Source organism: Panthera tigris, chromosome B2, assembly GCF_018350195.1.
Source record: "Panthera tigris isolate Pti1 chromosome B2, P.tigris_Pti1_mat1.1, whole genome shotgun sequence".
NCBI classification, from domain to species: Eukaryota; Metazoa; Chordata; class Mammalia; order Carnivora; family Felidae; genus Panthera; species Panthera tigris.
Window position 1 is genome coordinate 23584613 of NC_056664.1, and position 23588 is coordinate 23608200.

General features: G+C 41.5%; 1 protein-coding gene across 9 annotated transcripts in view; it reads right to left on the bottom strand.

The window, feature by feature from the left end:
• The window catches only part of CDYL (chromodomain Y like), a 241096-nt gene that overhangs the window by 13355 nt on the left and 204153 nt on the right, over positions 1 to 23588 (bottom strand). For 6 of the 9 annotated variants that reach the window (XM_042985824.1, XM_042985827.1, XM_042985820.1 and 3 more), the window contains 3 exons: positions 18532 to 18621; positions 4784 to 5040; positions 3403 to 3575 (listed from right to left, as the gene is read on the bottom strand). In XM_042985824.1, the coding sequence (XP_042841758.1) occupies positions 3403 to 3575; positions 4784 to 5040; positions 18532 to 18621 (520 nt within the window). Of the gene's footprint in view, positions 1 to 3402; positions 3576 to 4783; positions 5041 to 8040; positions 8795 to 18531; positions 18622 to 23588 lie in introns of those variants that run through there. The other 3 variants (XM_042985828.1, XM_042985822.1, XM_042985829.1) reach the window with 2 other exon arrangements.

Genomic DNA, 23588 nt, shown 5'->3' on the forward strand with positions numbered 1-23588 from the left:
ATGAAGCATGCAGAAATTATTAAGTTTCAACAGCAAGTTCATGGTCATTTTTCAAGGGAGCCCTCTCTTCACTGTGAATATCTGGATAGAACTAAAGTGGGGAGAAGTCAGGTTCTGGGGGACATTTGCTGGTCTGCTTTATGTCTCCCCACATTTCTGCTCTTCTCACTCCATGCTGGAGGAAGGTGCCTGCTTTCTGGGGCCAGGCAGCTCCTGGTGCTTCAGACACTAAGCGGCAGCTAGTGGTTCCCACAGACTCAGAAGCCTAATATTATAAACTGACTCAAAATAATTTTGTTTTTTTAAAAAAATTTTTTTTTCAACGTTTTTTATTTATTTTTGGGACAGAGAGAGAGACAGAGCATGAACGGGGGAGGGGCAGAGAGAGAGGGAGACACAGAATCGGAAACAGGCTCCAGGCTCCGAGCCATCAGCCCAGAGCCTGACGCGGGGCTCGAACTCACGGACCGCGAGATCGTGACCTGGCTGAAGTCGGACGCTCAACCGACTGCGCCACCCAGGCGCCCCAAAATAATTTTGTTTTTATCACTAATGTGCTGAATATTTTTATTATAATGGATCTGAAAACTGGTTATGACCAGCAGCCCCAAGAATGGAATTAGGTGTAGTAGATACCTGACAATCTAATGTTCAAACCTAACCTTTCTACTTCCCACTTCTTATAGGGGAAACTTGCTATAGTGATGTTCTTTGCTCCAAAGTTTTAAGGAATTCAAGACCAGACATACAGAAGTAACAAATATACAGCTTTATGTGTAAAGCCTATCTCATACATATAAAAATTAATTTAAATGCAAATGAGCAAGAGCAAAGGTTAAGTGAATCTGGTATAACTAATTATTTTTGGGTCCTGCCAGAGTACATAAAGGAAAATTCACATTGACAAAAATATATTCATTTAAAGAAGAACCAAGTGGGTTTCCCTAAAGCGGGATTTGGCCTTTGCATAGAAAAGCTTTTTGTTGGGGGAGAGGAAAGTGACAGGAGAGAGGGAGGGTCTGGAGAAGAAATGGGAGTGGGCAACTACCTGAAATAAATACCTGAGGTTACCGAAAGATTCTACAAATGAGATCTCTTGATCCATCTTTCCTCTGCATTTTCTAATCCCAACAGTGCAAACCTCAGCCACTGTCAAGGGCAATTCAACATGGGAGGAGTCGCTGGACTAGGGTTGAGTCACTTGAGATTTAGAAGTGGAGTTCAGGGGGCTACTGGGTGGCTCAGGTGATTAAGCATTTGACTTTTGATCTCTGCTCAGGTCATGATCTCATGGTTCAAGAGTTCGAGCCCTGAGTTGGGCTCTGCTGATAGCACGGAGCCTGCTTGGAATTCTCTCTTCCTCTCTCTCTGCCCCTACCCCACTTGTGTTTTCTTTTTATCTCTCAAAATAAACTTAAAAATAAAAAAAAAGAAAAAGAAAAAAAAAAAAGAAGTGGAGCTCAGGGAGCATCTACAGGGAGAAACAAGCCAGAACGCAGGAGGCACTGACCGACAAGTCTGATTTTCTTATTAGAGCAGAGCTCCCCAAATCATAGTATTATGTGTAAAGTCAGTGTGCGCTTACAGAAAATCTACAAAGTCAAGGCCCGAGGCATAGTAGTTTGTATTTAAAAATTGAAAATTAAACCCAAGTAATTCATCCTGAAAGGCTGGGATGGGTTAGTCATCAGGAAATCTACAAGCTGTCTTAGAAGTACTGACAGTCTGTCACGGAATTACGGAATTACGCGTATTGATCAAGCAGTTTAATTTGAAACTGAGTAACACGATGGTCCTATCTAGGATACAACAAGTTTGAAATTACTTAGATCAGAGACAATACTTAATTAAAACAGATGGTAAAATTTCAAACCATTTTTGGAAAAACAATTACCATATGATAACCTAAAAACTAGTAATGTGCAAAAAGATGAAGGAACCTCTTGTATGCATACATACATCTATCTGTACACAGTGAGAAAACAGATCAACTTTGAAAATTATTAAAAATGTTATAAAAGGCCAAGTTAATGCCCTGACACCCTAACGTACGGGGTTCCAGAGCTCCTCTGATGGGCCAATTAGGACAGCACCTGTCAGAGCCATCTTGGGAAGTCTGCCAGCTTCCCTGGTCCACCCCACACCCACCAAGATAGAATAAAGCACTCCCACCAATACTGACGTGCACTTCCAGGATGGTCTGGGGGACCTGGGGGACCAGGAAGCCCTGTGCTCCCAAGGTCCTGGTGTAGGGTCTCAGCCATGTGGAGCCCAATAATCACCCAAAGAAGCTCAACTTCAACTCAACCAAGTACCTGGAGATTTGGAGAGGATCCAACCAAGTTTTCTTTGCACGTCTGTGTGTCTAAGTTTCCATCCCCCTGTACATTATCAAGGCAAAAGCATATGGAAAGCATTCTTAGGGGTTATTCAGGGATAGGTCATTTTAGTGAGGTGGGTAGGGCAGTCCAATGGTCTTCCTGGTTGGTGACTGGGTTCCATAAATAAAATTAATTTCTAAATAATTAGATACATTTGATTATACTTCCAGTGATTAGCATGAGAAGTGAGGGATATGGAAACAGAATATGTACCTGTATATGCTTAACAGAACTAGGTGATCCTAAGGAAGCTTTTTTGTAATGTTAGGAGATAGTAGGGGAAAATCTCCAAACGGAAGAGATGGAAATATCTAAAAGCAAGTTGCAAAATAACACACAGTATAATTCCATTTATTTAACAGAACTAAAAATAAATTTGTATTATCTATAATATGTATGTGATGCATATTTGACAGCGTTTAGAAAAAGGCTGGGAAGACATAAATGAAGGTGGGCTTCTGGGAGGGGGGAGCATGTGAGAGAAAAGGAACTCTTACTTTTCACTCTGTAAGATCTAGTTTTATGGGCAGCTGGAACTCAGGATGAACTTGAACAAGAATGAGTACTACTTGTACTAAAACAAACTTTTCAGGTGATGTTATGGAACCAGCTTGTCATAAAGCCTAGCCAATTTATTTCAGAGTAAGCAAATGGTAAATTATTATGTGAAAGAGAATGTATCTTTATTTAAGGGCTGAAGACAGAACGTGCTCATAGTACAATAATGGAAACTCTGGCTATATGCTATTGTACACGCTAATCATTAGAACATTCCCTGAGCACTCACTGGGTTTGAGCCAGCCTTGAAATCAGTTATTTGCTCAAGGCAAGCAGTAATTTATGCCAGGCCCACAGAAAAGACAGATGATTTAATTAATTTTGATACCAGTGTCTCTCAGTGAAGGGAGACACGCATTTTACTCACAAGGCTTGTTGGAGCCTGTACTACCTACTACCAGGGATTGGTACACAAGGAGGGAGACACTCAAACCAACCATTAGAAAACACCACTTATGCATACCTGATAGCTTCCGCCATTTTAGTGCTTTCTCTTTTTCTGTCATCTGTTAAACGCCGTATAAAATAAATAAAGTCGAGACCGCAGCAGAAGACGCTGCCCACCGCGCTGAGCAGCACAAGCTTGCTATCGTCGGCAGCAGCTGTGCTCAGGGCACTCTGGACTTCTTTCATTACCTGGAAGTCACCAGAAGTTAAAGTGGCAAAGAGTATTTCTGATACAGAATCCCAGAAAAATTTCACTACTGGATAATCTGGACCCAGAGAAAGTACTGATATTGTTCCCTGTATCTACCACAATTTAAACTAATTCACAAATGTATTTCCTATAACCTGAGATTTGGAATGCTGGGGACAGAGTAAGTTACATGTCTAATTATGAACAGAATATAATTAGAAAGACATGTAAAACTAAGTTATCTTAATATTCTGGTCATTGTGACTCTCAGTAGATGAGGCAAGTTACAGAGGATATCCACTTGGCATTTCTACAGTTTGGACAGCAGGTGGCACATTCAACCAGTTGAAAGAAACTAGGGTTCCGTGCCCTTTTTTTTTTTTTTTTAAAACACCAGCCTACCACACTTGGGACAGAAACCCCAGTAGTTTGGTGTGCAAATATATTAAGCACAAGTTGTTTTAGAAGGGCACAAAACCATTGAAAATGATCTCTATGAAGCACGCGCAAATAACCAATGAAGGACTCTGTGGTCTAAAACTGTACTGGGGACCAACCCTGAACTGGTTTGTCCTGTGACCCTGGCCAGACTTACAAGCTTTGTGGAGTTTGGTTTTCTTGTCTAGAGAAAGCCTGACCTAGCTTTTCACAAGTGGAAAACAAACAAATATGAGGGCATAAATTTCCAAAACTTCGTGTTTTAGATATTTCTGAGTTCGTTTTTGAACCTCTGCAAGCAAGCAGCAGTCTCCCTGGATTTTGAAAGCCAACTTTACCAGCTACTACCCACAAGGGACAGGGGTCCAAGTCACTGCAGTGGGAACGAAGTTCCACCACAATGCTGAAGATGCACAGGAAAGATATAACTGGGGGCCCGGGGCCATTTTAATCTCGTCCGAACAAAGAGCCCTTCGAGAGTCTGATGACTAAAGATGAGCACGCGCACACAGGAGTTTCATATGCGAGTCTTGGGGGGAGGCCTGTGCCCTCTGGAGAACAAGGCGGGCATGCACATTCGCACTTGCCCGGCTGCACCAGAGGCACAGTGTTGTCCGGGGCAAGACTGCCACACCTTCCTTCTCGTGCCTACCTCTGGCAGGGCACAAGGAGAGTAGGGCACAAAGAGCACCGATTCCGTCCAGCCTGGCCGGGAAACAAGGGCGTGGAGAAACATGAAGCACAAAGCAGCCCAAGGGACGTCTCTCACCTCTGGGTTTAGTGAGTTATTCTCTGATGATTTTGTTGACAACAAGATGTGGGTGAAGCCATCCTGCTTCCTGACGACAATATCTCTGTATCTGTAGGCACTTTCTGTTTGCCTCACACTGAAACGCAACCGCTTGTCAAAAGGCTGGTCTCTTCTGTCATCAATAAATTTCCTTTTCCCGGCTGTCACTCCTGTAACAGATGTCTGTATGTTGGTTGTTCCATTGGCTGTTAGCGCGTCCATAAACGGAGATGTACCTGCCGAGAGTTTGAAATCACAGTGGTCTGTGATGTCCAGCTACGAGTCCCTCCCCAGTGTCGTCTCTGAATTGGGTAAAAATGCTCATTATGAACCCAGGATTTAATGTATCAAAGCAAGGCTGTTAAAAAGTCTACTTTGAAAGGCATTTGTTTTCCTTCCAAGTCTGACAAGGAAATCACCCTCTTGCTTATCTTGCCTAAAAAATACAGATGGAAAGGTACTTGCTGAAAACAGGCTACAGAATTTGAGACTACTGGAGAATGGGATTAAAAGAGAAGGGGGTCTCATGAAGAGTACCTATTCCAGGCTTGAGAAGTTGGGATGAAAAAAGAAAATATCTTACTATTCCAGCCAAAGCTACCTGCCATTCCGTTGAAGTTTCTTTTTTCTGAATGCAAGATGACTTGTACCGAAACGAAACGCGAGGCGACCACCTGTTTCAGCTGGTCTACCAAGGGCTGCTGCAGTGGCCACCACTGCAGACCAGTGCCCCCTTGTGGGGCACTTGAGACTCTCAGGTCTTTCTTCTGATGCCCTGGGAGGTGAGTATCTATCTGCCCACTGCCCCCAGTTCTACATTTCCAAACAGCCTTCCAAATAGAACTTCAAGACAGTTCTCTTTCCTGCCACATAAAATGTTCTGCTAATTTTTCCTCCTGTGTCAGCTTCTCAGCGTCAACTTCGTTGCTGTCTTAAAGATATGGTCTCCTGAACCTAATATTTCTTATAACAAAGGCAAGAGTTCCATTTAATGCTTTCCTACAATTATCAAGTTATGTCAGGGTAAGAATTCAAGTATTAAAGGTAAATAATTATTCATATGAATTTTCTGAATATTATCTCACCTGGTAAGGAATATATAGAGCCTTTGGGGAGGGTGTGGAGAAAGGGAAAGAAATGTAGGAAAACTGTATCAAGCTTTACTAATAAAATTAGCACTGGCAGAAGTTCTCTGAGGGGAAGAACATGAATTATAGGTCAGAAATACTTCTTCCACAATGAAAGAAAATAAGCCAGGACTACCAGAAAAGACTTGGGAATGGACATTTAGAGAAATCAAATAATCTCCCTTGGTAAAACAACAGGACTTTCATTGGTTGAAATGCTTTTGAGGTGTTTAAAAAAAATTCAATTTTTTGAAATTTTGGAAGAGGTTATAATAAATGCACATGGTTCAAGAATCTACAACTGTAAAAAGATATACCGTAAACGGTCTCCCACCACTCATGCTCTCCATTTGCCCAGGACCGCCCCCCTCTCCCCCCCCCCCCGGTTAGCTACCATGTTTGGTTTCCCAGTCTCCTTCCACTGTGTCTTGATATATACACAGGCAAATAAGAATATAAATATTTCTACCCCCATTAAAAGACACAAATGATAGTTTAGTAGACACAGTATTTTGTCACATCTTGTTTATTCATTCGACAGTATCTTAGAACTTGTCTTATCATCAGGTGATGTTTTGTTCTTTTCTAAGGCTGCACAACAGTCTACTGAATGGATGTTCTATAATCTACTTTTACCAATCCACACTGCAATAAACACAAATATTTAATGGTTGTTTGGTATTACAAACAATGCTGCAACGCAAACCTTGGCCTCTCTCATTCCAATGCTGGCCAGTATCTCCAACTGAAAGATCACTGGATTAGCTGTTGTTACCAGCAGCACTGGGTGTTGCTGAATCCTTCTGAGGAAGCTAGCAAGGATCCTTTCTCTTTGTTTTAATTTTCAATCTCTCTTCTATCAGAACCCTCCCCATCTGTGTTTAAACACCTTCTTCAATCTCTTGTGCTCTCAGATACCCCTCTAATCTGCTCTTCTCAGCACTGCCCTCTCTCCTCACGCCCATCATGGTCTCACCAGGTCTACACTTGCTGCCTCCTTGTCCCCTCCATCCTCTATAGACTCCACTGCAGCTAGAGGCCACATGACCAGATAACTTCTGAGTAACAGGGAACTGGATCACAGGTGACTCTGAACCATTAAGCCTGGGTGTGTAGGAGATGGGGCACCCACAGGGTAGTCTGACATAGCTGGGGGATGAGGACAGGGGAGAAACTTGGCTTTATCCATGGTTACTATTCGGGTACAGATGCTCCAGAGTCCAGGAATGGGGGCAGAAAAAGTCGGGGTGGAGATGAGTACTTGGGAACTGGTGCCCAGAGAGGATGGTTGGATAGAGAAGTAGGAGCTCCAAAGGGAGGAGTGAGGAGCGAACTTGCTGGGGAGACACATGTAGGGCCAGGAGGCAGCAGGGAAGCAGGGAGGCTGTAAGAGGCTTCCTTCAAAGGAAGGAGAGGCTGCCGTGGCCATGAGGACATGTCAACAGTGGCATGTGCCTCAGAGAGGTGGAGGAGAACAGAGAAGAGGCAATGGAGGGGAGATAAGAAGCCATTAATAAACTCAGGCAAGTTGTGTCACTAGAGCATGAAGGGTAAAAAAAAAAAAAAAAAGACTGTAGGATACAATGAGAGACAGATCAAAGTTGTTAAATAGAAAACATGCATTTGTTAAAACGCTGTTTTCAGGAACACAGAGATACAGCTGCAGGTGAGAGGGCCCTGATGTGGATGTGATGGCTGACAATGCTCTCCCTGCCTAAACAGAGAGCGCATGAGAAGCAATACTTTGCAGAGAGGAAAGCTGGAGGCCACCTGACTCAGGGTGAAGGGTGATCTGACAAAATCGAAATGAGTGGAGGCTCCAGCCTGCCCAGGAGGACAGCGTTCTTGCAGAATACACATGCCAGTGTGCTAGTAACAACAGGTGAGAGCTGTCTGGATCTTTGAGAATTACTAACCTGAGCTGAATTAATTGGTGCTGTATCAGAACACAACAAGAAAGACCCAACAACACAGGGGAAGGCCTGTTGAAGGCTGGCTAGCTGCCTTCCGCCAGGACAAAGCCTGCTGACTTTGGATCAGCCCCCTCCACCCCTGAACTGCTCTCTCAGTCTCTTTTCTTTCCCTATTTAAAAGACACGTATTCCTTACCTCTATAGGCAGATTTCCTGGTGGCTTCTTCCCACAGAAGCAGGATTTCTAGGCTATGGGGTCTATGTAGCCTTTATATGTGAGCTTCACAAAAAGCCCATTTTCCTTTCTTTGAAGCAGTAAGTCTTATGGAGCTATCCGTGGTTCTGCAAATGTGGAAATGGATTCATGTTGGCTCATGCTGACCAGGATTGTTGAACTTGGCCTTCATCTCCCTGTTAAAACTGCATTGGCTCACTTTACAGTCCATGCTGATTTCAGACTCTGTGATCCTGCTAGGGCCTCAAGTATCACGCCCACCCAGTAAGACTCCTGGGACCCCTTCTTATCTACCTACAGGGCCATGTGACTGTGCTGTATTTGGGTAGAGAAGTGTTCACAGTGGGACTGCATCTCAGAATCACAGGCTGCCAGCACTGAGCTAGGTCCTGACCCCTATCTCACCCCCATCTGTCATTTATAACCCTTAGCCCCTCACTCATGACAAGCTAGCCATGGCATTCTTTCACTGGCCAGGGCCTTTGTACTTGCTCTTCCCTCTGCCTAGAATGTTCTTGCCCTAGAGCTTCAAATGGCTGGTTCCTTCTGCTCATCTGAACGGCAGCTCAAAATGTCATCTCTGCCGACAAGCCTTTGTGGAGAAGCCCCTCCCCCTAATGGGGGCCCTCCCATCGCAATTCACTTCACCCTGGCTTGTTTTTCCCATAGCCCTCCTCACCAAAGGTATTTCTTCCTCATTTGATTTTTTATTTATTGTATATATTGTCACTGTACTCCACTAAGCTCTGTGAGAGCAGGGTCCCTATGTGTCTCATTCACTAATGTAATCCCAGGGTTTGGAACACTTCATATTTACTGAATAAATGAAGGTAAGGGACCTTCAAGTCCCACCAGTCCAGTGCCCTTCACTCAGGGACGAGAAAGTAAGTGGCCTGTCCAGCGTCACACAGCTAGCTGATCACCTGGTGCCAACCTCGGGACAGCAGGTGCTATCCTTTAGAGCAAAATCAACTGCTAATGACCAATCTAAAAAAGGTAAACACCGAGATTCAGGAAAAAATATCCTCCACACATAAACTGTGTGAAAATTCTCTGTGACTCCCTGGACCCACAGCTCTGACGAAAAAGCAGAGCAAACGTTCTGAGTGGACAGTTCCTTAAGGATTTGGATTCAGAGACTACTAAATGCCTTCCTAGGATTTATTGGCATAAAAGCCAGGAAAAAACCCACTTTAGTGCCTCTCCTAATAAATGGTTTTCTTTTAACATGCTCGAGAGTAAAAAGAATACCCTCAAACATGTATTTGTTAACCTGTTAGAATTCACTGCTTCAAAAAGCATGTCTCTCTAAAAACGAAATGTGCCTTCTGCTTCTAAACTTAAGAGAGAAACAGTAGCTGCATTTCGTTACTTGCCAGCGAGGAGTAGAAAACTGAACAAAATCTACCAAACAACTATTTCAGAAGCTGGACAACAGACAGTGCAGGACCACGTTCCCAGTGTGAAAGCTGGGAACCAGACTTTCTGCCTGGAGGCTATTTCCACACGGTAGGTACAGGGACACTGCGTGCAGCTCAGCAAAAGTGCTAAAATCAGGAGGAGCCCAGAAGGCTTTAATTTGTGGGGCAGGGTACTTTAAAGGAGGGAGCTACACAGAAAGTTCCAGAACTGCTTATGGATCCTCTTGAGTCCTTGCTGAACACCAATCTCAGTATGCATGAGGTGAAACTCCACAAGGTTGGCAGACCAACAACTTTTGAGGAAAAAATTACCTATGAACATGTAACTGCCAGAGCACACACAGGGCTGGTGTAATCCCCAGCCAGAGTGGAGAGGGACACTGGGTCGAGACCCTGGAACAGGCACATGTTAGTAGTGGAAGTACTCTAGCTCTAGAACTGCACTAACAACACTTAAAAATAAGCCTTCGAAGGATCAGATTTGCAAGTAAAAATTGGCTGTCAGAACAAACCTAACACTTAAAAAAGTGGACAAGAAAATCCAGCGCCCCAAAATGTAGAAGTCCCAGTGTGTAACAGCCAAAAAAATTACTAGATATGCTAAGAAATAGAAAAATCGGACCGATGACCAAGACTAAATCAGTTAATAGAAAGAGATCTAAAAATAAAAGATGATGAAATAAGAGAAAAGGACATTTCCAAAACTTATAAACAACCTCAGTGTGCTCAAGAATTTAAAAGACAGGAGTGCCTGGGTGGTTCACTCGGTTAAGCAACCAACTTCAGCTCAGGTCATGATCTCACAGTTCATGAGTTCAAGTCCTGCATCGGGCTCTGTGCTGACAACAGCTTGGAGCCTGGAGCCTGCTTCGGATTCTGTGTCACCCCTCTCTCTACCCCTCCCCCCACTCACACTCTCTCTCTCTCTCTCAAAAATAAACATTAAAAAATATTTTTTAAAAATTTAAAAGATAACACAAACATATGAATTTCATTAGGTATGTTTAACAGATTAGATGCTGTGCAAGATAAGATCAGAGGGGGAAAAAAAGAAAGATCAGAGAACTTGAAGACCAACAGATTCTATCCAAAATGAAACACAGAGAGAAAAGAAAAAACAGAGTAGAGCCTGGGTGTGGGCTATCAGAGCATCTAGCATATGCATAATTTGAGTCCAAGAAAGGGTGTGTGCAAGTGTGTAAAAACATTTGCAGAAATAATGGCTCAAAGTTTTCCATATTCGATGAAAACCAGAAGCTTACAGACCCAAGAAGCTTAACAAATACCAATCAAGATAAACAGAAAACCACAGTAAGGCACATAATAATCAATCTGCAAATGCTAGTGATAAAAGAAAATCTTCAAAGCAGACAGAAAGAAAAAAGCAGGAAAGGGATGGCATCTTTAAAGTGCATGAAGTAAGAAATAAAAAGCTTACAGCACACATGCACCATATCTGTCTTTCAGAAACAGGAGAAATAAAAACTTTTCTAGACAAAAGCTGAGAAAATCTGTAGCCAGCCGACCCACACTATAAGAAATGCTAAAGGAAGTTCTTCAGGGAAAATGCTAGCAGAAAGAAGCTTGGATATATATACAAAAGAACTGATAAACATGTGGGTAAAAGTGAACCTACACAGACTATATATCAAGTTTAATTAACTAAAAGGAGGTAGTAATTGGCTAATCCCACCCCCCCCAACTCTCCCCTGAGTTCACATCAACCTAACCAGAATGAATAAAAACCACTGTGTATACACTACATAAATACATTAGAGTATCTTCAAGAAATTGACATCTTTCTGGAAAAATATGAATTCTCAAGACTGAGCTCAGCTACAACAGAAACAAAGAGAAAAAATAAGGAAGGAAAGATACAAGTAAAGTTATTTGGGGCTAGGCAAGGTAGGAGCAGCTGAGTACAAAAGAAAACAGTTTCAAAGTTCCGAGGAAAGAAGGAAATCTACCAAGTTCATTTTGCAAAGAGGATAATTTAACTCTGATGTCAGAACTTGACATGATGACACAAAACCACACACCAATTTTACTTATTTCTTGGGACACCATGGTCCCATTTTATTAACATTAAATACTGCAAAGCTATCTTTCTCAATTTCAATTCTAATAGACTTCCAATTGCAACCCCGGTGACTAAGATTTGGCGGGAAGACAAGCTAAGAAATTTTGGAAGAGAATAATGAGTGATACGTACCTTGCTAGTTGTATATTCATAACTATTAAGGGCATGATTCTACTCTAGGGGAAAATGACCAACTAGAATTAACCAAGGACTAGCTCCTAGGATGACAATCTGTGTATTACAAATAAACAGGATTGGTAAAGATCATTCAATAAGTGGTAATCAAAAACCGAGTAATTTTCTTGGAACAGTCATTTTATGTCTTTACTGAAAATGAAACACAGATACATACACACACACAAGATGAGCACAGAAAAATGCTTTCAATGGAATGAAAACACCAAAACATGAAAAACTGATCTCCCAAATAAAAAATGAAATAATCTTTTCTACCTATAAATTAGGAATCTTAAAATATGGCAATTAAATCAGGGCTGGTGAAGAGCACACATACATATATGGATACCTTTCTAGAGAGCAATTCTGTAAGATGTGTCCATCAACCTTTGTCCTTGTAATTCCATTTTTAGAATTACACTCTAACAGAAAAGAAATTATATGGGATATTTTCACATATAAAAGGTATTCAAATAATTTTATCTTTAAAATGGAGAAACTGGAAAGAGCCGTAATTGTAAGAGTAAGGAAATGGTTAAATGACCAATGGGACATGTGCACCTGACACACAGAAAGCAGCCACTATCAGGATGTTTATGAAGACTGTTAACATACAGGTCAGTAAGTGTTTCACAGCAGCTACTGTTTACATTATATGTTACATATGCCAAGCTTTTAACCTAACTCTAATTAAAACCACATGACATCTGAAAGTTGGGTTGTATCTGCAGATCTGTTCTCAAGCTTGTGTTCTATTACTTTGTTACAACCAAAATTACACAGCACAGAAATGAAAATTAAACATATCAAAAGGTATTATAGTGTAATCAACAATGCTTACATGTGAGTTTACTAAAAATGTAAATACATAAAAAAGTCAATAATGGCTCTTAGTGATAGAGATATGGGTAATTTTTATATTCTTGGTATTTTGTAAATTTTTACAATTTACTGATATCAGGGTAAAAACCACTTGAAAACAGACTACAGCAACCAAAATCCAGACAAAAACTTCTGGGATATTATTTTTAAATAGGTAAAGATTTATTGGTATTTCCCTAAGTGTATTTTAGTTTATGGTTGTTTAATCAAAAGTTGGCAAATTCAAGGAAGTATGGGTCTCAGGTGCAAGAAAAGTTCAAAACCTGCTGACTGTTACTTTAGTCTAAAGTTAGAGAACAAATACTACAGTATCTACAGAATTATTACTTTTTAAAAAATGTTTTTTGAATTTTTTTTTATTTTTGAGAAAGAGAGTGTGTGCAGGGGAGAGGCAGAGAGAGAGGGAGACACAAAATCCAAAGCAGGCTTCAGGCTCTGAGCTGTCAGCATAGAGCCTAATGTGGGGCTTGAACTCACGAACCACGAGATCATGACCTGAGCTGAAGCAGATGCTTAACCACTGAGCCACCCAGGTGCCTCAGAATTATTACTTTTCAAAGTTTATTTATTTTGGGGGGTGAGGGAGGGAGGGAGGGAGACAGAGAGAGAGGGAGAGGGAGAAAGAGGGAGGGAGGGAGGGAGGGAGGGAGAATGAGAGGGAAAGGGGCAAGGGCAGAGAGAGAGGGGGAGAGAGAATCCCAAACAGACTCTGTGCTGTTCAGCACAGAGCCTGATTTGGGGCTCAATCCATGAACCATGAGAACATGACCTGAGCCGAAATAAAGGGTCAAGTGACTGAGCCACCTCGGTGCCCCAGTGTCTATAGAATCATTAACACACCTTTACAGAGTTTAACATTTCAAAACATTGTCCCCCATACCTACTGAACCTAATCCTATTTAACCATACAGAAGCCTACCACTTTATTCAGATTATATGATCTGCAAACTGAATTAACAGAAAACTTTTCAAATGAACGTGGAAGGGAGGCTTTAAACATTATATCCTTTTCCTCCCATAACATGTTAAATGAATCAATTCTTTGTAAATAATTATAAAAGTGTCTGCCCCAACTCCTTCAAATACAGGTCCCTGTCCGTAGGGATCTCTGGATTTAAGGCTATGTATGCTTATTCTTAGCTGTCTTCATAAAAGACAGTAAAATATGGTCAGTGCTGCTATAAAGTTCTGCTTCAACAGGATGGGTAGATTAGGAACAGTTTCGAGCACACTGCAGATTTCGTGTATCATGCCTAATTTTGTCTGGAGAAGGCTGGTGCATGCACAACCGCACGCCGGGGACTCTGGGTGGGCAGGAATACACAAAACCCGTGCCTCCAATAGCCACCGCTGCCTTCCGTGTGCTTTCAGATCCCCCTTTCACTGCTTTACAGTAACCGATGCGCTGACCCTTCCCACACCCACTTCCAGCATAAGACTACGCACCTTCTTCATGATACAGTGCCACAGCTATTGCAGTATTTATGGCTTTCTTAACCATTTAATATGTCAAATTGTAGCACCACTTTTATTAGGGTCCTATCTTATTGTTAAATATGCCAATGACAAAGTTTCCTTCTCCATTTCCCACATAAGCCTGGTGCTGTTCAGTGCATGATTTTGCATAGTGTGGCAATTTTTAGGGATGCATATGTTGCATTATAGCAGAACTGGCTGCAAGTTTTCTTTCCATTGCTCAGTATCAAAGTCATTCTTTTTGCCTGAGATCAAGAAAGAATTTATTCACAGCCACGTTTTAGACCTGGCCCTAAAAATAAAATCACCTAACTAACGATTAGCTTCAAGAGGCCATACATAAACCAACAAGCAACTGCTCAGTGGGGAATTAGGATGAAAATGCTTATAATCAATCGCCACATTCAGACAGAGCTCTGGTATTCATCAGCCCAACCCCTCCAGGAGGAACTTGCCAGGCAGGGGCTCCACCCAAATGCCACTGAAAAGTGCCTGGACACTGCCATCCCCACCCCAACAGAGTGGGCTTCCACGGCAAAGGCCCCCGTGGCTTCTCAAGGTGAAGGAACACTCTCCAACTGGAGAGGGCCAGGTGTTGCACGTTGTGTTCTGAAGTGCTGAAGTGGGCTCTGCTTTCTCTGCCGGATGCCTTCCTTTGTCTTCCATGGCAGGCTGCTCCCAAATCTCTCTACCCACAAATCTGTCTTTAGAGCTTCGTACTTACTTTCAAGCTAATTATACCCCACTGTTTCAAAGAGCAACCCATCACACAATCCTCCTTAGGAGACCCGTGTTTAAGGGCAATGGTACCTCAACTCCCAATTCCAGCCGACCTCCATGTACCAAAAGAGTTCCTCCCCTCCCCTGCAGACCACAGCCGCATCTTTCTCGCTCCGCATCAGTCAGGGGGAATCTTGTCCTGCCTGGTACCCTGCAGAAGGGTGCAAATGATCTTTAGAATCTATCAACACTTGTTGCCCCGTGACTCCCAGCCCACCTAGATTCTTCCAGTCAGGTCCCTGAGGATCAGCACACAGGTCAGGCCCCCCACTGCTGGTAAGATGTGCCCAGGCACCACCTGCTGCTCCGGCTTTGGGATTCAGAGATCATGTGCAAGCTCATTTTTACTCACCACTGAGACCCTTGAATGCTGTGCTTGGGAGTGCTTTATTTTTGTACACTGTATTAGGACAGACCCAGTAAATAGCCATTTAAGACACTGAGCCTCTTCGTCATGCACATTCGATGTAATCAAACTGAAATATTAGAACTGCTATCATTAAGAATAATTTCTGCTGCACAAGCACATCTTCCCTGTCCTGCCCATCCCCAGTGCTCAGCTATGTTGTGGATACACTGGCTATCCCCTGCCCCAGTGCCCGACCATAAATTCTAGTCATTAGGTTCTGCCGGCCCAGCCTTTGGAGCCCAAAGGCAATACAAGTAGCACAGCAAATGGGAGGGAAGGCCAGACTATCCCTGGTGACCAGCACCACACTTTCCATAAATGTGCTGGAAACCACAGCAATGTGCTGCAAAGATTAGCCACTTGCTCAAGCCAGGCAAACCTGCCAGTTATTCCCAAATCCTAAAGCCTGAGGCAGGCTCTTTCCCATTCCAGCTGCTGCAGCAAATGTTGTCCACGTGGGGTCTAGATTAGAAGGCCCCTTTCTTCTAACCATTTCACTATGGCTACTCTGCACCTCATAAGCTCTGGGGTTCTTTGTGTAGGGGTGGCCAGCCGGGTGGGTGCTGTGTTACCCTTCCCTGTCTACACAACAGTGCTTTTCAAGCTCTGGGATACAAAATCAATTTTGTGGATACCAATCAGTATTCATTTATTTAGACAAGACAGGAGAAACTGGAGACCACTGCACACCAGCACCCTGGGCCGCCAGGTAAAACGTGTCTCTTATTGTGGGCTGCACTGGGGGAGTTTGAGAGCGCGGCTCAGATTACCCAGCACCTGTGCATGTAGCATCCTGTGAGAGGGCCTGAGCAGTGCTTCCAGCCATGGCCTTGACATGGGGTCTCCCTGATCACCCCAACCTGGAGGTGGTATCTCTTGTGGAGCTCTCCAGCACTTGTCACATTGGACTGTAAGGAGCTGACTGCCCTGAGGAGGAGGACGCCTCTGTGCCTAGGCCCCAGCATGGCCCTTGGGTTTGTGACTCATGGGTAGCATCTGATAAATGAATAAACCTGGTCTGCAGGTCTTCTGCTTTCTCAACAGTGTCATTAAGGTATCCCCTCCCTGGCCTGCTGCCACTGTGTGTGGCAGGACACTGACTACGGGTAGAGATCCACAGGGTCACAGGCCTCTGGGGGTCATGTCTTCCATCACTTGGCAATGGGAAGGGACAGATGCACCACCACCCTGCACACTCACATCTAGTTTATTAATGCCTCCTCCTCCTGGTCTCTGCATTGTTCTCTCGATTCGCCTGATTTTCACAATGATTATTCTAGATCTTGACTACTCCATCCGCCTCACTGCCCCTCTGGCTCCTAGTTTTGCTACCGCACACTGGCCATGGCCAACTCTATGGTCACAATAGCTTTCCTCAACCCTCTTCATTCAACTATTTTCCTGATAAAACAAGAACAAAAAAACCCCAAAAAATCAAAAAACAAAAACCCAACTTAAATAAAAAACTTATCAGGTGAATAATTAAGGTTTTCCATAAGTTGGGTTTCTTTTGCATCTCCGACATTCTCTCCTAAGAATGAATCAGGCACTCTCCTCCTATTCCAGGCATGACCAGTTGCATCCAAGCTATTTAATATGAGCTGGAGCCATGCTCGCTGGCTGAGCGGGCTCCAAAACTTTGTACCAAGTAGCTACTGGCACAGTATTAGCACTGAGAAAACCATACTCCAAACTACTCATTCTTTAAAGAGCAAAAGTATACTTAAGAATGGAGGCTGTATAAAAGCCATTTTAGTCCATGAAGCATTCAAATTATTTCCCTGAAACCACTAAATAACTCATGAATGCTAGAAATGTACTCAAGGCAGATGAATGACAAACTGTGAAATGAACTAGTTAAAAAACAGAGTACACAAAATTAGGAAGCATTTTGAAAGTCAACAGAAAAAGGACCATAAGTGGTGGTTTCTTCAATTAAAATCACCCTGTGTAATAATTAACTTTCAGAAAGAACCAACCTAAAAATACTAGGTATGAAAAAGGAATGAGGAGACTTAAAAAGAAAAATACTATTTTGAGATAAAAAGTAGCAACTGATGAAACTATGTAACTTTAAATAAACTCCAGTCAATGATAATTTCCTAAAACCTATGTCAGATCAGCCTGATTAAACCAAAGAATTATGAACCAGGAGATACAGGACAATATAGTATTAGATGTGGGAATTACTATATTTTGCCATCAGTAGCAGGGGTTCTCAATCTGTGCAGGAGCATCATGGGGCAGGTCTTTAAAAATGCTCCTTGGGCCCACATTCCCAACTTTCTGGTGGGGGCATCCAGGAGTGGAGCACTGGCACCGTTCCCATGAAATGCTGATGCACGCTGAGGGTGGAAAACCATAGATGTAGGGTAAATGGGCTTGGTGTCCTCCAATGATGTAGCATTCTTGTGGCCTGAAACAGAATATTCAGGGTAACCTAAAGGGAAAAGCCTAAGTCAGAAGATGGAGACTAGATTAGCAGTAACATTTCCTCCAACTTGGAGGAAGGGTCACTAAAGTCCAAACAACAGAAACAAATAAGGAAATGGAAAAAAAGGAAAAGAATATATGATACTTAGAAGAAGCAAAGCACACTGGAAGGAATATAGGGAGATGCTAAAACAGGTGAGGAAGGGCATTAGGAATGTAGAGACACTTGAACTATTCTACAATATTCAGCACGACTGGTTTTTCTCCAATAATGAATTCAGTGAGCAAGTTAAAGGAGACAGTAAAAACTCAGATCTGGAAACCAACAGGGAGTTTTCAGTGCTGGTCAGTATTGACAAGATCACACTACTTTCCCCTTTAAAGACTGCATTTTAGGAGACACGTTCACAATTTCACTGTTAAAGAGCCTCAAACAGTCTAATGGTTCTTGTATTACTTGTATTCATAATTTTTCAGTTAACATCATTTAGGAAAAGTGAACACATCCACATTCTGATTGATCACTTTCCCTCAGAATGGATTTTCCATTCATTGACAACTGTTTTCTAACTTTCTTCTTTGTCTTCACCAAAAGCAAGAGGGGAAACCCTGTGATCAATCATACTAGTCTATCAGAGGAGGTAAGCAGAAGTCAGAGAAATAAATGGAGGCAGAGGGACCACAACTAACACCCACAGGCTCATCCATACTTGTGGAGTGCAGTACGGGGCATCTCACTAAATCCGCCCTTTACTAGACGAAAACACAAGATCCAGAGAGCTTAACTGTCTTGCCTGAGGTCACGGAGCGGTGAGGAAGTGCAAAGCTCAGTTCACGCTCAGGCCCGCTCGATGCACCATGCAGAAAGACATACACATGGAAAGCTAAAGGGCGAAAGGTAAATGATGGAAATGAGTGATTAGTGACAATGACTGCCTTAATGTCTTCAAGAAGACGAGAAACATTTCCAGTAATGTTGTTTAACACTTTACAGAGTTAGATTTTAACTGGCTCAAGTACTTTGGCATATAGTTAAGTGCTCAATAAATAGGTGTTGAAGCTAACTGGTAAAAAAAAAAAAAAAGAAAAGAAAAAAAGAATATGGCATATCAGGGTACCATGCCATCAGCAAAGAAATGGAGATGGTCGGATATAAATTTAAAGGACTCTGATGAAGGTTTGCCATCGAAACCAAGATGGAAAAGAACAGGCTGAAATCAGCCTTTAAAGGGTTTTACCAAATTAAAAATAAAGAGTTAAAGAGGAAATGGATTTAATGCTGGAGGCAATGGAGAAGGATTACAGGGAGTCAACAGCTCAGCCACCTGCTGGAACACTTAAACATTCAGCCTAGGGAAAGAGGAATGTAAAAGATCTTCTAGGGGCCAGAAAATGTATTCTAAGCCATTAAAAAAAAAAAAAAAATCAAGGGCTGTTACAACTCCCAACGTCTAATCAACTGCTTATTCAGCTGTAAGGGCTCCGAACTAGAGTCCTCAGGTTACTTGTGGCATCCACCTGAGGAAGGGTAGGAGGAACTGCTTCCTCACAAATGGGGAGAAAATCACTGCTGGGTCAGCACACTGTGAGTCTGGTTATGTGGGCGGAGAGATGAGCCAGTACTGTCACCACTAGTAAATTCTTCGTCCCACAGAGAGAACGCTTAGGAAGGATACCCCACGTGCGTGGGTCACCGCTTCCTCACTGTGTCTGCAACACACCCATCTCGAAGTGTATACTTCTGTCCACCTCAAAGCTGGAACTTCCCTTATCTACTAACTTTGCCTAAAACAGGACTGAAGGCCATCACTTTTCAGAGGAATGGTTCTGGGATGGATGTATCATGGTAGTGCGATGATTGAAAGAAAAAAAAAACAAACAACAATGTACATGATCTAAGAAGTGACCTAGAATCTGGTGAAGATCACGTTAACTTCTCCTGCTTTCACCCCGAGTGCCACCTGGAGCTGTCAGAGCTGTCGGGGCATCGGCAGTGCCATGAAAGACTGTCGACTGCTCACAGGGCTCACCTGTGGGACTGGGAAGCAGTTCGGTCTCTGTGGGCACCTGTGGATTTTGTGCTTCGGAAAATTACAGTCCAGTGGCATCAGGTCAGCCTGGTCCCAGGTCTCCATGCCACACTGACTCTCTGGGGCTCGTGCAGACAGACTCAACAGAGTCCCACGTGGAGCCCCCAATCCAGCAGACCAGAGGCCCGCCCTCAAATCCCCTCCACTCCTACCACCTGTCTGTCATAAGAAGAGAGGAGGAACTCCTAATAAAAACAAACCTCTTACTACCTAGCCAGGCACGGGGAAGGGACATTCTAATACCTCAGAAATAGCCTGATCTTCACTTTGCTTTTATCTCTCACTATATGTCTTTTGCAAAAATCTTAAATAAAATATTAGCAAATTGAATTTAGAATGTAATTGTTTATTGTGGATATAGTCAAAATTTATCATTTTAACCATTTTTAAGGCCATTAAGTATATGGACACAGTTTGTGCAACCTTTACTACTATCTCCAGAACTCTTTCCATCTTCCCAAACCAAAACTCTGAACTCATTAAACAAAAACTCTCCATTCCCCAACAACCATCATTCTACTTTTTGTGTCAATGAATTTGACTATTCTAGATACCTCAAAAGTGGAATGCTATGAATCTGTCCTTTGTGCCTGGCTTATTTCACTGAGCATAATGTCTTCAAGGTTCATTCACACTGTAGCATGTGTTAGAACATCATTTCTAGGACTGAATGACACTCTACTGTATATATAAACCACATTTTAAAAAAGATTTTAATTTTTTTAAGTAATCTCTACACCCAACATGGGGCTCAAACTCATAGCCCTGAGATCAAGAGTCGTATGCTCCACTGACTGAGCCAGCCAGGTGCCCCAAAGCCGTACGTATTTTGCTTATCCTATCATCCATCAAAAGGCATTTTTGAGTTGTTTCCAACCTTTTGGCTACTGTGAATAATGCTGCTATGAACAATGTACAAATATCTGAGACCCTACTTTTGATTTTTGGACAGTCCACCTAGAGGTGGAATTGGTAATTCTATGCAGTATACAGAAATATCTGTATCTGTTGATACAGAAAATGGATTATTTGATAATTTCATGTTTGCTTTTCTGAAATTACATTTAATATTTTCCTAAATTAGCTAGAAGGTGTTTAATTAGTAATTAAAATCAAACTCTTGGAGAGGATCTACATCATGGACTGATGAGGATTACTTCCACTTCAGTACTAATTTTTTTTTTTCTGCGATCAGAAACCACAGAAGACAATGTTGAAGAGGAATTAATATAATCAATGATAAATTGTGCAAGGATCCATAGCCAATTCTGAGGCTTAGTTTAGAGACAAAACCCTCATAAAACACATCATTTGTTTCTCTTTTTATGGCCAGGAATTGTTTTCTGCTAGCCAATATTGCAGTTTTAATACGGGTCACATCCTTCCTTGGGGTAGGATCCAGGCCTCATCAAGCTTATACCTGTGATTCTGAGCACTAGCCTTGCTATTATGGTCACTCAGAATTTGCTGAATGACATTTTGACAGTAGAAAAATAAAAAGAATTTAGGGATTTTTGTTTTTTAGAATAGAAACACTCCAATAAGCAATGTCACTGTAAGCTATGCAAGCATCTACAATCAGTTCAGACTACAACTAGAGACAATTGAGTGTCCTTGTCCATGTTTTAAAGTTTTGTGGTATAAAGGTCAGTATTCTACAGCATTATTATATGTAGAAGAACTCTCTGTCAGTTTTAATCTTCATTTTGAGTTGTGCTGAGCTCCTCAGAGAGCATTAATCTCTAAGGGGATTTGGATTCCTAAATCTAGAAAAGCAATGAAGTCCTTAATAGACCAAAGAAAATTTAAGCATCCATCTTTACCCAGCTCTTAACAGTATGGCAATAACATAGTCACAAAGCTATTAGCAACCAACGTTTTAGAATCAAAGTTAAGAATACTGAGGAAACTGAAATCCTTAAAATTGAAGTGTATTATTTGAAGAGGTTAATGGAAAACTTTATTCAAGCATGATCAATCTTTAATTAAAAATGCAAATTCAGCTCTTAGGTTTAGTTTTACTATGACAAACCAAAACAAAAAAATGAAAAATTACTAGCAATATAAATCCTATTATTCTAACTAAGCATATCAGGGTAAGTTCTAAAATAAATATAGTAAGACAGGTGATACTTCAAATTTAGTATATTTTATTTCCTCATTAACAGCTTTGAAAATAAGACAAATACTGGAAAGAAAATAACTACTTGAAATTTGTCCACTATAATGTCACCTTAAAGTACCAAAAAAGGAACAGAAAATAATGAGACCCACCTTCCTCTTCAGTAGCAAGAATAAAAAAGGACTGATAGGAAAAACAAACAAAATAGAAGAAGAATAACTATCTACAAGGTTTAATTCTCCAGCAATGGAATCTTATAATTTACCACATCTACAAGAATTTTATTTTCTGCAAAAATGATTCTGCCTTATCTGACATAGGACTGAATTCTTTTAATACTTTTCTTCATACTGTGACTTTTAGGACCAACTAGTTTCTGCAACTAATGCTTTAGTAAGATAATGAATTAATTATAATCTAATTTCTCTATTTCACTTAACGGTACATGGCCATTAATTTCAAGTCCTAGATATTAAAGGAAGATACAATCTTGGTTAGATACATGTAGAGTAGAACCAAACTTCTACTCCAAATAAAAGAACTGTCCTGCCCCTACTCCACCTTCCTACAATAGCCCAGCAAGAACGGAGTAAAAAATCAACTGGTGTCTTCCTCTAAAAGCAAAAGCATGGAAAGAGTAGTTCTCTATGAATCAGGCATACATAGATAGCTGAAAGTTTATGGAAGAGCACACTGAGAAAAACCTTCCAGCAACCACAGCAAGGCAAAACCCAAACCCAGCTGAACTCTTACTAGAATGACTCAACCCCCCACATTACCTGCCTGAGAAAAGCCATACTCATTTCTAGGCATACATATTATTTATCTCAGTTTCTCCTGTTTTTACAAGACATCCAGCATTCAATAAAAAATTATAAAAGACACAAAGACCAAGAAAAAAATACAACTCATAGTTAAGGAACAAAGCAATCAACAGAAACAGACTCAGAAATAACCCAGATTATGGTACTATTATATAGGGACATTAAAATAACTAAGATACATGTAAAATAATCCATTGGAAAAGGTAGACAACTTGCATGAACAAATGGGGCATTCCAGCAAAGACACAGAAATTATAAGAAAGAGTCAAATTTTAAAGATAGAAATAACAACAAAGTCTGGAGAAGGGAAGAATCTGATTTCCAGAGTTGCCATATTATTTTAAAAGTCCTGCTTTTGCATAAATCACAAGACATGCAAAGATATGAGAAGGCATGATCTATTCCATAGGGAAAAGAGCAATCAACACTTTTTTGATGTTTCTCAACATTGAGCAAGTCCAGATATTGGACTTAACAAAGACTTTAATCAGCTATTTCAAATATGTTCAAGAACTAAAGGAAATAGTGTCAAAGGATTAAAAGGGGAACTTTGAGGAAAATACCTCACCAAATAGTATCAACAAAGAGGCTATTTTAAAAAACAGAAATCCTTGAGTCAAAAAGTACAATTACTAAAATGAAAAAAAAAAAATCATCAGAGCAGCAGATTTGGACTGACAGAAGAAATAATCACCAAACCTGAAGATAGGTCAGCTGAAATTATCTAGTCTGAGGGAAAAAAAAAAAACAAACAATGAAGAAAAAGAACAGAACCTCAGAGGCCTCTGGGACATTATTAAGTATACCAACACACA